Genomic DNA, 17,156 nt, shown 5'->3' with positions numbered 1-17,156 from the left:
AAAAATTCTCACGGTATTCTTTATTTTTTTTAATTTTAATCCCAAATGTTTAAAAAATGAAAATACGTATCTTTAATCATTATTAATTGTGATACTTATCACAAATGCAACGAATAACACCGCAGACAGCACTTGTGCCCACACAACCTCATAATCTTCAAACGGCATTCACTCTGAAAAGTAAGAGTAATCTTTTCCTAAATGTCAGGGGAGACTTTCTTGGCAATTGTCTCCTCACTGTGAGAATGTTTCAGTGTGGCCTTCAAGATGATGTATCTTCACACCTACAAGTCTGATTAGCTTTCCATTACAATGTGGTTGAGAAGTTAGACAAGGTTAATCTCTAATTTACTGTTGGTTGATGTAAATCTGCATTTTGCTGTATTTTTAAAAGACTGGATGGATTGCTGGTAAAAGTATGAAATAAAATAAATGTTGCTGTTTACAATTAACCACCAATAATGATTAGATTGCTTCATTAAATCCTATTTCTCCCTGTGCTCCAATTTATGTTCTCACTCCAGTATTGCATTTCTGCGCTGATAATTAACATAAGCTTGTAGGAATCGAGGTTTGGCCCTGTTTCTTTGACAAAAAGCAGACAGGGTTATTTGCATAGCATTGCAGTTTCAACCTTGGGCCTGTTTATTATTTTGCAAAAGGTTTCTATACCGACAGGCTTCTGACTTCTTGCCGTAAATGAACTATACTGTTCTCACCAATTCAGTCCTAATAAGCCATATCAGCCATACCAACACGCTTCACTTACACTGACTGAATCACTGAAGCAAATCATTCAGAGCTCTCCTGCAGTGCTCCTGTTAGCGTATGAGTTTGCGTGAGTGTGTGTGTGCCTGCATATGAAGTCAAATCAAATTTATTCATAAAAGCTCTTTTAACAAGCAGGTTCATGACAAAGTGCTTTGATGAGAACAAAGGACACAAATTCAAATGAAAAATACAGATAAACAAAAAGAACAAGTATCGTGTGTGTGTGTGTGTGTGTGTGTGTGTGTGTGTGTGTGTGTGTGTGTCTGTGTGTGTCTGTGTGTGTGTGTGTGTGTGTGTTTGCTTGATGGATGTGAGGTTTAGTTTTGAGTCACAGGCAACAGCAAAAGCCTAAGTCTGAGAGTGTGTGTAGGATGAGCCTCCTACCACGTCCCTCCCTGTCTCTCATCAACTGTCTCTCTGCCTCCCCTCTATCCTTCCCTCCCTTTTATGTGTCAACATGTCTTTTGAAAAGTGTTCACCAGAAGCATAGATTAAATATTTGATTACTGGCTAACTAATTGATTAATGACTTTTCATGATAAGAGATACATTTAACTAGTGAAACTTGTGTGAAAAGTATAACATCAGACAGTAAGAAGACAGCGTATAGTCACATATATAATCTGTATATGCTGCATCCTTGACGGTGTGTTTGTGTGTGCATAACATAGATATGTGTGTGTATGCATATTTGTATCCCTCATGGTGATTAAAGCAAGTGGGCGGCAACAGCAACTGGTCTGCCTGTGTGGCTCTGCATAGCAGACATGTTTCTCACTGCTAGATATTACTCATTTCCTCAGCCCTTTGCACACATAAGCACACAAACACACACAGACACGCACACTTGAAACACACACAGAAACACACTCACATACACAACAGACAAAGAGACGGATAGCGGGCTCTCAGTTCTTTCCCCTCAGTTTGGTGGGCTAGCTGGTGTTATTTCATGCATACAGAGATCAGAGGCAGTGTGTAGCTGGAGGCTGCCGATATCTGCGGGTGTTGTAACTGGCGGCGGTGCTGTGGAGGAGCAGTGTAGCACAGTGAGGTGCTGAGGAGTGGGTTGACCCTTTGGGAGGACTGGAATATGAATGACTGCCAACACTGGGACGTCTGCTCAACCCACACTAAGGTCAGTCTAACATCACATCACAACAACTACCAGCTCCATCAACCTGTTTGTCTGCTCCCGCAATCTCTTACTGCTCTTTTAGAAAAGGAGTCCAAAAAGAGCCGCGGTCGACTGCTTTTCTGTTTCAATAAGCACCACTGGACTGTCTATTTATGTTTCTTTGATCATAAAGAGGCAGAACTAGACACTACTGTTCGGTAGTTCTGTTTTTATGAGGTTTGCAGTCATGAGTGTGGAGGTATGTTTGACAGTTCTCCCGAGAAAGGCATGCAGAGAGAAGTTGGGAAGACAAGGAACAGTGCAAATCGATACGTCAAATTTTTGACAATTACATGAGAGCAAGTTAAGAGAATATACTTTTTTAAATTATGATAAACAAAAACATAGCAAAACCTGTTTTAGACAGTTTTTATTTGTATCAGTTTGAGGAAAAACATGAAAGGATTTTTTAAAATAAACTTTATTTGTGCTTACATCGCAAATCAAAACCCTTGAGCAGTATTTCACTGTTAGGGATGTGTAACATCATTATTACTGTGATCTCTCTGTTTTGATATATTTAAATGATTCAACCACAGTAGCTCCAGATACACTCCAGCTCTGTGTGTATGTCTGCACAGTGTAGGAGTGTTCTGTTAGAAGACATTTCTCTGCAAACTCCTCCACATGCACAATTGTGCTCTTTGTTTTCTTGTACTTTTTTGGCAAGTTTATATGAGGTCTATTTTGACAACCTTTTTCATGTAGGCTGTCAAAATGACAAAGGTGTAAGAGTAATTTCAGGACAAACACTGAAACCAAATTTTATTAATTTAAGAATTCTGGATTCTACACTGTTGCAGCAAAAGCACACTGGAGAGTTCAAAAGCCAAGAAAAGAAAAAGAAAAAAAAGTGATAAATTAGACAAATTCAGACCTTTTGAATACCGTGTGTTATTTGAAAATTTATTCTGAGATTTTGAAAGTATTGTTATTGCTACCTTTGTTTTGTTTTTTTGGCAACATTAATTTTTGATATTATAAAATTTGTAGTTTTTTCTTTCTAATCAGTCAGTAAATTGCTTAATTGTCCAGAGACGGATGCTACGTTACTTTTATGATATTAACTAGTTTACACATTTAGATTAATAAAATCATGATAATTAGTGTGATAACAACAGATTTTTTCTAGCAGGAATATTGACAGAAAAGTATAATTGAAGCTATGTATGGATTATATAAGAAATCGCTTCAAGCTGAAGGTCTTGTATCTCCAGACTATCAATTTTCATAAACCCCAGTACGATGGGTTTTTTTAGCCCACAGAAATGTCATATATCACTAAAACTAGACTTATAAGGTTTCGGCAACATAAAACAACATGTTCATTTACCTAATAACTGCTGATAATAACTGTCCATCTTAAACATTTCACACATACTACTCCATCGCACCCGTCCTGTCAGTGTCTGGGACAATGTATCCCCCACCTCTCACCACCCCGTTTTCAGTTTTCCACTCAGATGCAAAGACAGCTCGCTTCACTCTAATAATTATTCGGTTTTTGGACTAAGTCACTTGATGAGCAACAGTTTACCCGCCTCTCCATGGAGTATCCCCATCTAACCTCTCTAACCGACTGGATGTGTGTGTGAGTGTGGACACAGTTGCCATGGTGACAGTGTGGCGGATGGCGAGATGGCAGGGAGTTGGTAGGCTGTTGAGACAGACTTGCCGGTGACTGCGGGGCTGACTGGCAGCATGGTGCTGTGGTGTTGTGGCGGCGGCAGGAGCAGGGATGATGGTGTCGGCGCTGGTGATGGAGGGAACAGCTGCGCTGACACCACAGCAGCCATCACTTCAAAAGAGCCCATTTAAACGTTTGGAGAAGAATTAGTAGAGCTCCCCCGCACTTCTCACTGAATGAAACAAGGCTGCAAAATCTCTGACACATTCGAGGACTCAAACACAAACACACACGCACACAAAGACCTAAACAAATAAACACTTTCACATATTTCTCCAAAAAAAACAAACAAAAAAAAAAAATCAAAGTTACACATGCTCATTGACAAACATGACATACATGCATGCACACACACAAACAGTCACACACACTTCCCCACACTGCTGCTGTGACACATAATTAATATGCAAAGACCCATATCCTGTATCCACAACAACTGGTGGTAATATCAACAGTGTTTCTCTCAGCTTTTGGGTGGGTGGTGACCAGCTTTGCCTATCACTGGGGGAGTAAGTACAGCCGCCTGAGGGAGTATTTGTGTGTCTGTTGCTGTCCATGTGTGTGTGTGTGTGTGAGTGTGTTTCTGAAAGAGAAGAGGTGGGGGGGTGCTAGTAGTAAGCTTATGTAGAATTCAGAGAACACCCGGAGTGTCGTGGGGGTGGTTCATCAAAGTGGTACAAAAACATATCTACATATTCCAATCATCCCCCGAGAGTCAGAGATGAAAACTCTCCTGCTGTGAGTGCTTTATGTGTGTGTGTAGAAACACACACACACATACTGCTCTGCCTCTGAACTTCATTGGCTACAAAATATATTTTTAGCCCACATGTGGGAGTAATGTGTTTGAATGAAACAAGTAAGTTGGGTAGTTTCAGTCCCACCGCAGTGGGACATACCGCAATGGGTAATGACTAATTAGCAACAGCTATCAGGAAGCTAAGAGTTTCTAACCTTTTTAAAGCACGGGGTCACTGGCTGATTTATCTCCATCTGTCTGATACAGCTGAATGTTTGTCTGGATGTTGGACCACAATGACAGCTAAGTCTTCACCACAACTGACGCCAGGACCTGAAACACTGTTGTTCTTTAATGTTCACAATTAATCTCTCTGACTTCTGTTTCTGACCCCCCCCCCCTTTTACCCACCTTATCTTTGTTTCTGTCTTCTTTCATCCTTTCTCTAGTTGAGTGGTGCTTCAGTGCAAAAGAATCAACAGTGATCCACCAGTGATGCTGTGTAGCAGCCTTCCCCTCTGTCTGCGCCCCTCGTTCTCCCGTGAGGCCCATGTGACCTAGCCTACACCCACAAACAGGGGGCCCCTACTGCCGCTGGAGCCCACCCATGAATCCCAGCCCCGACCGTGGCAAAGAGTGCCTCCCTCCCAAAAAGAGGGAGTCTCGGCAAGGATCGGCAGAATACCACGTCACTTTGGACGAGTTTAAACCCCCTGTACCGCTCCGAAGTCGGTCCAGCACAGGGAGAGGCGAAGGAGTCAGGGAGGGCAGTGACAGGGACCGAGTTCTGACTAACCAGAACCTCCATCTCCTCCACACTCCTCCACCCCTTCCTGCTCCCGCACCATGCCTCCCCCTGTCCCTGCCATGGCACCTGAGCTACTCTCCCTCTGTCTCTCTTCCCCTTTTCCCAGGGCAGGTCAGCGAGAGGAGGGGGTCAGGGTCTCCCGCCTGGAGAGATGATCCTCTCTCCTCACCCCTGCCCAACACCTCAAGCTGGCTTAGAGGAGAGTGTTCCCTCTCCTTGCCACCTTCCCCCTCTTCCTCCTCCGCTTCCTCCTTTAAAACTCCCTTCCCAGCCGATTCTAGAGAGATGTGGTCCTACGTCAACAGTGGCCGACGGGACTACAGCTCCTCTCTCTTCTCTCCGTCGTACTTATTTAGCCACCACTCTCTCTACCCCCAAGACCCAAGCTTAGTTGAAGCCAGACACAGGTACCTGGGCAAGAAGCCCAATGGCCTGGATGGGCCAGGCAGCAGGACTGTCTCAACCTCCAGGCCTCTGCTCACAGGAGAATATGGGAACGATAGCAGCAGAACCAGGCTGGACATCAGTCCACACAGCTCCCATACCAACGGTGGACGGAGACAGCAGGAGGAACTAACATCCCATGTCCATTCTGGAGGGCCATTTTTGTCAGACTCTCAAGCTCAGGAGGGCCCTGAGACACATTCCTCACTGCAGGACAGACATCTGCATGGGATAGTTAAGACCGGCTCAAATTTACTCTCCACCAGTCTCCATCCCCTCGGACCAGACCCCAGGGCAGGTAGAGGAGGGCTACTGGATCCCATAGGGGCCACACCAGCTGAGGCCCAGATCTACTATTCCTTGGGATCGGTATGCCACCCCAGCCCTCAGCCCTACCCACACTATAGCCCCTCAGGAACACCTCTGTACAACCTGCACAGGGAGTCAGGCCTCAGGCAGCACAATCTAAGGAACTCACCTCACTCTCCCCTGGGTCTGCCAAACAGCCATGACAGGTCACAAAGAGACCAGGAAAGAGACCAAGAAAGAGACAGAGAAAAAGTGCTACATAGGGACAGGGAGCGCGGTAAAGACAAAGACAAAGAGAAGCATCTACAACATGACAAAGTCCAAGAAAGAGACAGTGAGCGTGGGAGACGACGGTACAGAGAAAGGGACAAAGGGAGAGAGTTATCTCCTTGCCATCTTCACACCTCACCACCGGCCCTTCACCCATCTCCCCCTGCGCTCCTACCTCACTTCACCAAGGGTTCTCTGATTGAGCTGGCCAGTGGTCGGTTGAAGCGGGTGGAGGAGCTGCGGACCGAGGACTTCCTGAGGAGTGCCGATACTTCTTCAGAGTTCCACCTCAGCACCTGCACTGTGCTGCTGATTTCCCCCAGCAGTACACAGGGCTTCAGCCACCTGCAGGTCCACCTCACAGACCGCAACACTCAGGTCAGCTTTCTCAGCTTTCTTTTAAGATATATGCTTCAGCTTACACTTGAGTAACAGATGTCTACATTACAGCATCATCACAAGTAATTTAATGAATAAATGCATGACAAGACGAATTCTAATGCAAATCAGTAACCGTATGTGCTGTAGCTTCCTTGATCTTCACAGGTGAAAACACTCCAGATCACTTTAGTTTCTTATACATATCATCACACACCAAAGTCATATTGTGGTGACAATAAGTGACAGACATGAGAGACCTCTTGGTTGAGTTTATAACAATATTGTGGTTTTGTGTAGGAGTTACTGAGGGTCTTGGTGGAGTATCCGTTCTTTGTGCAGGACCGAGGCTGGTCTTCTTGCTGTCCCCAGAGAACGACACAGCTGTATGGCTTGCCCTGCCGCCAGCTCATGGAAGGGGATGTCTGCCTGGCTCTCACCCCCACACCCACCCAGACCCACCGGTCACACACGCGTACCAACTCCAGAGCCCATCGCATGCAACTCCCCTCCAGGGCTACAGGAGAGTCCTGTAGCTCAACCAGGGAGGAGATGCCACCTCCACCTCCTCCTCCCCCCCTTCCTCACCACCCACCTCCTACTGCGCCAGCCCCTCCACATGCTCTGGTTGCAGAGCCTCCTGCTCAGGAGCAGCCACGTCCACGCAAACGGCGCTGGTCTGCGCCAGACACCCTTCCCTCAACCGGAACTGATGAAAGCCTCTTGGATTTACCTCATGGCTCCAAGCTAATGAAGTGGGAGTAGAAACTTGCACATGCATACATATACATGCATACTTACACACACACATAAGCACATACACACCCTCCTTGTCTCTGTTGCACCCACCAAGACAAAAAATGGAGAGACCTCAAGGCAGGGTTGCAGGGAAGGAATAAAAAAAAAACAATAGAAAACACAATTTACGGGTGTCCACACTGCAGGAGCAGCAGCTGAAGGATCTCTGGATGGCTCCTTAGAGACAAACTGAAGACATTTAGTGAGACAATCAAGCACTTGTCTGTGTTCACTCTGTTTTTGTAATGGTTGTCCCATACACCTACTTACTGACAGTGTTTTCTGCAGGGTATCAACTTTCAATCAGTGTTATGAAAGTAAATGCTATTGAAGAAGTGCAGATATATATGAACAAAAATTGACTATATATATTACAGATGTTATATACAGTAAATATGCTAAACAGATTTAATGCAATCTCTATCAAATTCGCAATGCATTTTTTTTTTTTTTCGTTTGTTTGTTTTTTGTCATTTTCTTGCTTCTGAGCCGATGTCGATGTGTCGGCCTGGGCAGGCAAGGTGAATGTATGAGCAACTCGTCGCCTTTTTTATTCTCATCACTGGGAGTCATTTCAAACAATTGTTCGTCAAGGCATTACTCTCCAATATGTTCTTAACATTATCTCTGAGAAAGGGAGAACACTAATGAAAATTGTGCAACAGACAATCCCACCCACACAGACAGGTCTGTGCCACATCACCTCGACACTCATGGTGTTTTTCCATTAAAAAACTGAATGATGGAAAGAGTGAAAAGTGCAGTATGGCTGAAGAGTAATGGTGCTAATAACACGTTGGAACATGATGCTTTGTGAATACTCTTGACCCCTGTGTACTGTGCGCTTCTGTTCCCATCTCATATTTTACGTACTGTACATGTTTTAGGGCAGGGAAAATAATGAAAGTATTTTAAACTCAGATACGGGTATCTCCTCACACTCTCTCACTTTAGTTTTTGAGTTTTTTTTTTTTTTATTATTTTCAAAAAGAAAACCTTACCTGTTGATTTTTCTTTTTAAATGTTATAGCTACAAAAATATATGTATATTTTTTAAAAATTGTGAAAATGTTATATGATGTTCGCTAGAAATAAAGGAAAAAAAAGCTTTATAGATTTAATTTAAAGTGTCAGTTTATTCTCTGGATGTGTTGTAAAGTAGTATACACTTAAATTATCATTCAATGCATACAGCATACTGAATATGAGATTAAGATAAAAATGCAGGAGAAATGTTTACATTAATAAGATGTTATCAGCATGTTTTATTGGTTTAAACAAAACATTTCTTTAACAACAGCTGACAACTCTTGCCAGTCTAGCTGCATGATGGACGGGACAAAAAAAAAAAAAATCAATCTAAGGTATAAAATAAAGAATATTGCTTTGAATTTTACTTCTTGCATTGCCATAAGGTTTACACTGCAGCACATCCATCATTTCTTAATCATATATATATCTCCACTGATGATACTCTGTATCTTTTGCTCTGTTCGTAGGACGTCTTTCCCGATGATGCCAGGAAAGGGATGAAGCTACAGTAATCTATTTGTATATTGTTCATGATCGCCCTGGTGCAGGGGAACTTTTCGCACTCTTCCTAGATCTTCTCACCCTCTGTGTTGGAGCTGAGAGCCGACCGTTTCTCCTCAGACTCTCCCAAGTTGAACCTCTGGAGGAGCTCTACTGCAAACAATGGCACCACCTGGCCAACAGAACAAGAGTGTCGTACACAATCAGTATGCTTATGAGGACCTCTACTGGTGACTGGAAATACTACCACTCTACTCCGACTGACGGTGCATTCATGCTGGACTTAAAAGGTTTTGCTTGGATTGTTGAACATCAAAAAGTTGACTTTGAATTAGACCTTTCACAGCATATTACGCTGACCCACTGATCAACTTCTAGCCTGAATGTAACTGTTTTCTCTCACTTAACCGCAAAATAAAAATAAAAATATATAAATTTACATGAAGAAAACATGGAGGCATGAGACAGAGTAGAATTTTTGGTTAATCTGAATGTGTGCAAAACACATACATCTCCCTTGGCCAATCCCCAAAAACTTCAAGTGTGTGGTCTGCCTTCCAAGAAGGACAGAGTAATCTGTTCGTGATAAAAAGCCAATTTGGGTTCAAAATGTGATGTGATAAAACAGCATTCAGCAGTGTTTCGAATCCTTGGGAGGATAAAATCGTAATGTGGAAGTGAAGCATTTTTAAATCAAATCCCTGAATTACAGAGCAAATGTAATCAAATTTGAAAAACGACACCTTCTCTACAAACAAAATCTACACAATCTCCATTCAGAATGAATGTGCAAGAGCATACAACATAATAACCAGAGACACGAACAATTCTTGGTCCTTTTCCAACATTTTTCCGTAACTGTGACCGACCTGTGCAACGATCAGCTTCCTGGTTTTCGGTACGTTGGGGTCTGGATACTCCTCTCCAAAACAGAGCTCAATCTCATAAGAAGGTGTAGGTCCCTTGCCCTGTAAACAGCTTTGAAGCTCTGCAGACATTAATTGGTATATTCAGATTCATCATATAAACATATTGCCTCTTTGCATAGAGCAATAATTTGTCATTTGTTTTTAGTCCCAATGATCCAAGTCAACCTGTCTCTTTGAATAAATCAATGTAGCTGTTCCAGCTACATTTATATGACTGATAGTTAATGAATTCTTTTAAAGTATGCACACGCTGCCTTACCACTGATAAATGTGGGAATATCAAGCAGTTTGAAGGTCTTTTCTCGCTCCAGTTTGTTTGGCCGATCAGTGTGTTGGGCCATGGGACCACTCCAGTACACCCTACCCTGGCAGAACCGCTTGATGAACACCCCATCTGGGGCCACCCATAATAACACACCCCTTTCCAAGTGACAAAGAAGGCGATTCATTGCTTCAGCCATGCATGACGGTAGGGATACGGAACCTGGGGAAGGGAACGAAAACTGCTGGGCAGTGCAGGGTCCGTAGATCCGTTCATTTCCCAAAGGAACACGGCCCTGCAGGATGAAGCATCCGTCCGGGCTCTTGGTGGTCACTTTCATAACCCTCTGGCCCTGGTACAACAACATCACCTGCATGCGAAAGTCTACACACACACAAAATGCAACTTTTTTTTCCAGGTCATACAGTACAAAGCCCAGTAACGTATTCAGCTGGTTTTGTTTGTTTACTTAATCCCATAAATTTGCTTACCTGATATAGAAAGTGCAGAGCTGAGAAAGGTAATAGGAGCAGAGACCTGATCCTGAGGTTTTTTTACTGTCAATTCACAGTACATGTGCTCCCTCAACAGATCATCTGAAGCAGAATAGAGAAATGACTCAATCGGTATATTCTCAAGAGTGTAAGCATACAAGATTACGTATGTGATTAGAAAAATATGAGGTAAATGAACAAATGCTATCAGACCCTGTTGTTGATCTTGTTGTTTAAATTAAGTTCAGAAGTAAAATTCCTACCAACATGTCGATGTAGGCCCAACATGGGTTAGATGGGAAGTGTGTGTGTGTGTGTGTGGGGGGGGGCACACTTAGGTCCCATTTTACCAAACGGGGTCCATTACTATTTGTTCATCGGTTCAATATAGGCCTCATATATCTGCCCAAACAAGTTGCGTCCGTGAAAGCAAACATTGTTCAGCCCCACATGGTGTACTTACATGGACTCATGACTGTTTTCAAGGCTTTTTCAAGTAACTATTTTATTCATTCCCCCTGCACAGATATCCCATTTACTTAGTAGGAGTTTCTATTGTGGCAGCAAGGACGTGTTCCCTTGCCAACCTCTCACCCACCAAATACTCTGAAGCCACAAGGACAGCAGCTTGGGATTATACACCCACTGAAAGCTACAGTGGTAGCTGAGTGCTTTTTCTCTGGACCAACCAGGCAACAACAACTAATCTACAACTTCTCTTAAGAACTAATCTGTCAATGCCCAAGCCAAACAAGAAATCCAGCAAATCAGTTGTTATCAAACCCAGAAATGTGAACCTCATGGTGGCAGGAGAGGAAAAGTCAGAGGATCAGCAAAGTCATTAGGATCTGTCATCTGGACACCACGGACATTTACATTTTCATGCTAGCCAATAGTAACCTATAAGGATAACTTTACATGTACAGATAGTCACACCTGCATTGTAATATTCTCACATGGGCAACCATTCATGGTAAATGGACAAATGCTATCAGAGCCTGTTTGGATTGTTAAATAGGATCTAAATACCAGGCCATGACAGTCTTATCACCACATGGATATTTTGATTGGGAGGAAAATTACCATTAGATAACTTGTCATCTGAGTTTATTATTCTTTGCTTTGAGGGTCACAGGTAGACTCTGCTCAGTTGTTGGTGGTTGTAAACCAAAATATAAGAAGACTACAACCAAATCCATAGGGGATGATTTCTTTCTGACAATCTATGGGCATGATTCTCCATAACTATTCTATAGTAGAGTTTGTGTGTGTAACACTTACCAGTCAATGGCTTTTCTTCTTCTTTATTTGTTTGAAATGATTCTCTCTGAAAATGAAGCTACAAAAACAGAAAACAAAATTAGGTAAAACAGCATGAGGTCTATTTTTTTTAAAGGATTGCATAATTTTTTTTAAGTTCGGCCAAAGTTTAAACTGATTTCTTCCACTTCCCAAAAGCTGGGTTTCCTGCCGCTAAACACAATCATACATGTTTCAAACTTATATATGTAGGATCTGAAATTTCTGACTTTGGTGACTCATAGTGGTAGTATCAAAAAAACAAAAACAAAAGACAAACAGATATGAGCTGGGGAAAGCAAGAATAAAGGGTATTCCCCTGACCTTTTCACTGTGATTCCCATTTTTCTATAAACATAAATCCGAATTGAAAAAATTAAAAAAAAAAGAGAGTGAAACCAGAGATAATGATCCGTATTTATAACAAACTTATTGCACTCACACAGTGTTCTTAGCATGAAGATAACTTTTCTCTTTACCTCTTACTGGCTCTATGTTTTAGCTTACCAGGTTGTCCAGAAAACCAGGGCTCTTTGGAGACCCTTTAGCCTGGATAATCACTTGATCCTTTATCTTTGGAGAGTCTGGGGAGAAAAACAGGTGATGGCAAAAATACAAAAAAATTAAAAGACTCACATCTTTTTTTTATAGTGTATACTGGTTAAAGGCTGATAGAAGAATGATAAAAAAGGCAAACATTTATTTTCTCAGTATACAGCATTTCATTTCTTGTTTTTTTTTGTTGCTTCTATTTAACTTTTTCCCTCTTATTGTGGTGCAGTATAAAGAGGAGTAGAAATATAATACAATTGCTCAACAGCTAATTAAAAGGATGACTGGGAAAGGCAAAGAAACACCTTGTTTGGTTTTACCTGGTGGCCTGGCTTGCCCGTTGTCCTGCTGGATGCGATAGACTTTATATGGCTCAGTGATGTCCAGCTGGTTGCGTTCAGGGACCTCCTGGAAGTCTGTGCTCTTGTTGAGTGCACAGCGGAGGCGGGTCTTCCACATGGTGGGGTCAGCTTTATCCCTTCCCTCCCTGTATTTGCCCTTATACACAGCCCAGGCCTGAATGGAAAGATTGAAATATTAGATCCTTATGCATACATAAATAATTTGGGGAAAAAACGTGATTGCATTAACAAAACTGGGGCAATTGTGAACCAATCGTTAAACACATATATTTCAACACGTTTTTTTTTTTTTTTTACAATTCATCGATTAGCATTGACATTTTCTTCATAGGGAATGTATAGGTTACCAATTATCTTTAACTAAATCCATCAACACACTGTAAAAGTAGCAAACTGAATGAATACTGTAAGAAAGCATTAGTTATTTCACCTTAACATCACCAATCTGCCTTAAAATTGGGAGTTTATTGAACTGTTCAGAATTTAATAAACTGTTCAGGTTGTTCATTACATGCACTAGTATTAGTGACACACTGAATTAACTGGCGGAAGTGAGTTTAACTTGTATTGAATTCAGTCAGCAGTTGTTTAGCTATAGGTTTAGACTGACTTTCTGGTTTATTCTTTCAGTAGTGAAGGAGTTTCAGGATTAGTTCCACATACACCACATAGGTCTACAGCTTTTGCTGTGAAATTAGCTGCCATACTCAGATCAGTATTTGTAATTAGACAGGTTATTTTTTTTCATCTGTAGACATGGTGCCTTACAAAAAAGACGCACTGGAGTATAGAGGTTGAATTGGGTACCTACAGTGCACCCCTGGTCAAAATTTCCATTACTGTGAATAGTTAAGCGAGTAGAAGATGACCTGATTTCCAAAAGGCATACATTTAAAGGTGACACATTTCTTTAATATTTTAAGCACCGTTTTATTTCCATCTTTTACAGTTTCAAAATAACAAAAAAGGAAAAGGGCTTGAATCAAAAGTTTGGATTGTCAGTACTTAGTAACAGCCCCTTTGACAAGTATCACGACTTGTAAACACTTTTTTTAGCCAGCTAAGAGTCTTTCAATTCTTGTTCAAAGGATTTTTGCCCTTTCTTCCTTGCAAAAGGCTTCTAGTTGTGTGAGATTCTTTGGCCGTCTTGCATGCACTGCTCTTTTGAGGTCTATCCACAGATTTTCGATTGATGTTTAGGTCAGGGGACTGTGAGGGCCATGGCAAAACCTTCAGTTTGCACCTCTTGAGGTTGTCCATTGTGGATTTTTAGGTGTGTTCAGGATCATTAACCTGATGTAAAAGCCATCCTCTTTTCATCTTCAGCTTTTTTACAGACAATGTGATGTTTTCTCCATGAATTTGATATTTTTTCTTGGTCTGTTTGCTGCCTTGGAGACCTTGGTAAAAGTTGTCTGAGAGCTCAAATCTCTTTGGGTTCTCAAACTTTTGTGTGGGGCTCCTTTCTTTTTTTCAGTCTAATCTTGTACAGAACAAAAATAATACACTAATCTTGAAAAGAATGGTTAATCTTTAACTTTAGGCATTTTGGAGATCAGTTCATCTTCTACTCAATTAACTGTTCACACTAACAGAAATTTTGACCAGGGGTGCCCAAACTTTTTCATGCTACTGATTCTTCTTGCTCTTTAAATGTGATGAGTATAGTAAACAGTCGGTGGGACATCTACTGTCGTTCAGCTCATCATTTTTAGGTTCTGAAATGGGTCTGATTGTGATGTCCTGAACATTTGAGATATATTGAAAAGGAAAACCTTAATATTTATGTTTATTTAATGACTAAATTGGAAATTAATTCATTACACTTTGATGAGGTTTTCCTTATCCGATTGGAGAGATTGGATTGTGAACCCCCTAGAGACCAATCTGTGATTTGTGAGCTTGGGCTACTACGGAACTACTGAAGCATTGCTTCTATATGGTATGGAATTAAAAAATAGTAACAAGATAATAAACATGAAGGGCTGGTACACTTTAATAAGCCTGATATGCAATAATACGTTATTAGCTAAACATGATGCGTCGTGCAAAGGCTTTTGTTTTTGTCTTTGTTTTTGTTTTTGTTTTCTTAATCAGTGTATATGGACTTGTCTTGGCCTGGGCCTTAAATAAATATATAAAAACTTAACAATGTTTTTATCCAACCGACTTTACCACAGTCGACCAGCCGTTACAATAAAGTCCAAACGTGCTAGGATTACATTTGACCATGAGTTCCAACTGAATCCACAAGTTCCACGTTACACGTTTTAGCACATTAAAGAGAGTGAAAGCGCTGACCTTGAAGAGAGCCGCATCTTCCGTCTGTTTGTAGTCCTTCTTGGCTGCGTGCTTCCACGGGATCCTGAACATGCTTTTGCTGTCATCCTCCCAGCACAGCCCTTCATATCTCCCACTCTCTATCTGAGTTATCAGCCACTCTTTCAGGTGCAACTTGGCTCCCTCGTCCATCTTCAACACATACTTTGTCTCACAGGAACCAAACTCCACTCTCGGGCGTCAGGGAGACATGTGCAAAGCGGCGCGAACACAGTTTAATCACGTTCCCACCTTGCAAACGGCAAAAAAAAATAATAAAAAAATGCCAATGCTTTTTATTCCGATGCTGCCCAAGCTTCTAATATGGTTTTAAGCACAATACAGTAGCCTAATAATTTAAAGAAACGTGAAAAAGTTATGGGCAACGACACCTCATCGCAAACTTAAATGCAGAAGTCGTAACTAAAATTAAGTGCGCTCTAAAAGCGAAAGCGAAAGCTTTGAGCTCCTCTGATGCTTTCGGTTTCCCCCCCACCCCACCCCCTACTCCGAGTTGCAGTGAAAGTTAAATGGTTTCCAAGTAAGGTGTATGAAGGAGGGTGACAAACGAGCTGAGTTTACAAAAAAAAAAAAAAAAAATCCGTGAAGACTTCGTATTTACTTTTAAATGTTTTATTTTTCAATTCATTGGCCGCAAATGCCACACGTTTGTTTACAACTTTACGTGGCCCGGAGGAAATATCAAGCATGACTTCAACCTTTATTATGTGACACTGATCACAAAACTCATAATTCTAAATATTACTAAATACAACTTTATTGTACAGAAAACTATAAAACAGATTTAGTAATTTTTAAAAAAAAAGTTTTATATAGTAATATTTTATAGTACAGCAAACTATCAAGTAAAATATTTTGTTTTCTTGTGGAATTCACATTTCATTTGCCCGCACTGAGGTCAGTATGAATGTATCAGCTCCTTGAAGATTTAATCACGTAGACCAAAATGAAGCACACACACACACACACACACACACACACACACACACACACACACACACACACAACCACGTACAGACACTCACATAAAGTCATACAGCTAGACCTCATACCCGAAACGTTCGTTTTAAAGTGAAAGTGTGTGGGTGTAAGGGTTTTTTTTTTTTTTGTTTTTTTTTCCCTCAGAGGCTCCACCTCTATTCTACAGGGTTTGTATTGCTGACTGAAACATGCAGCCCTGTCTTCAGATCAGGTACTGATACTGAGTAGGCGATCAATACAAATATCCAGAGTCGAAATCGATAACACAGAAGTAGGCTATAAAAAGAGAGCAGTATGATACAGTATAATGCTGCATAAATAAACACACTGTAAACACCGTTTTCTCCAGCTGAGGGCAGTGTAAATCTGTGTTACTGCCTATTCCCACACAAAGTGATCTGTTATTTAATCAAACAATTGTGCACTTAAGACAGAATGTTATAAAATAAAACAAAAAATAACGTGGTGTATGAAGGAGAATGCAATAAGATTCACCTTGTTATTCAAATTCAAGGCTGGGACCACATCTGTGTTATGTTATTCAACATGAGTTCAAGGACCTGATCAGTTGGAGCTGCTCTGTCAGTCACTGGTACTTGTTGCAGGTGTCGGTCAGAGTTGCTTCACACGGGTTTGTTCAGGTACCGGGACTAGTGGTATGGCACAGAAAATCTGGGCCTCTGTACATATGCAGCCCCTCAGTGGACCCCCTTCCCTTTTCAGTACATCCATTGTCAAAGCCTGTGCAAATACTTGAACCAGCATCTAAACACATGCCCCTGTGTTGGTTATTAGGGTAATCGGTAACAAAGTTTCTGTATCAAATTTACAAAGTCTTCACAGTCGGAAATATCAGCAAGTCCCTGTTTTTTAGGTGTCCGTAAGGTACTTAGTTCCACTTTTCCACTTTTACTTTGTGAATACTTGGGTGTTCATTCAACTGTGCGTTCAGAGTTCTCAGTTTTATGAGGTATTTCTTATGCTGTATTTTTCCGTTTCAGTAAATGAGGTGACCAAAATATT

At 41.4% G+C, this 17,156-nt stretch overlaps 2 protein-coding genes across 2 annotated transcripts; one reads left to right on the top strand and one right to left on the bottom strand.

Moving 5' to 3' along the window:
* Positions 1–4,981: 4,981 nt before the first annotated feature.
* Positions 4,982–8,307, top strand: zmp:0000000926 (ataxin-1-like). Its single transcript, XM_040152734.1, has 2 exons — positions 4,982–6,583; positions 6,884–8,307. Exons 1-2 carry the CDS (start codon positions 4,982–4,984, stop codon positions 7,346–7,348), a joined length of 2,067 nt encoding a protein of 688 aa, XP_040008668.1. The 3' UTR covers positions 7,349–8,307.
* Positions 8,308–8,520: 213 nt separating this feature from the next.
* On the bottom strand, positions 8,521–15,572 carry irf10 (interferon regulatory factor 10). The gene is made up of 8 exons (XM_040151636.1): positions 15,114–15,572; positions 12,771–12,966; positions 12,406–12,482; positions 11,881–11,938; positions 10,597–10,701; positions 10,103–10,489; positions 9,784–9,902; positions 8,521–9,086 (listed from the first exon to the last, which is right to left on the bottom strand). Exons 1-8 carry the CDS (start codon positions 15,282–15,284, stop codon positions 8,982–8,984), a joined length of 1,218 nt encoding a protein of 405 aa, XP_040007570.1. The 5' UTR covers positions 15,285–15,572; the 3' UTR covers positions 8,521–8,981.
* Between the last annotated feature and the right edge of the window lie 1,584 nt (positions 15,573–17,156).

Source organism: Xiphias gladius, chromosome 18 (assembly GCF_016859285.1).
Source record: "Xiphias gladius isolate SHS-SW01 ecotype Sanya breed wild chromosome 18, ASM1685928v1, whole genome shotgun sequence".
In the NCBI taxonomy this organism is placed as follows: Eukaryota; Metazoa; Chordata; class Actinopteri; order Istiophoriformes; family Xiphiidae; genus Xiphias; species Xiphias gladius.
The sequence above is the reverse complement of the archived record's forward strand: the minus strand, read 5'-3'. Positions and strand labels throughout refer to the sequence as shown.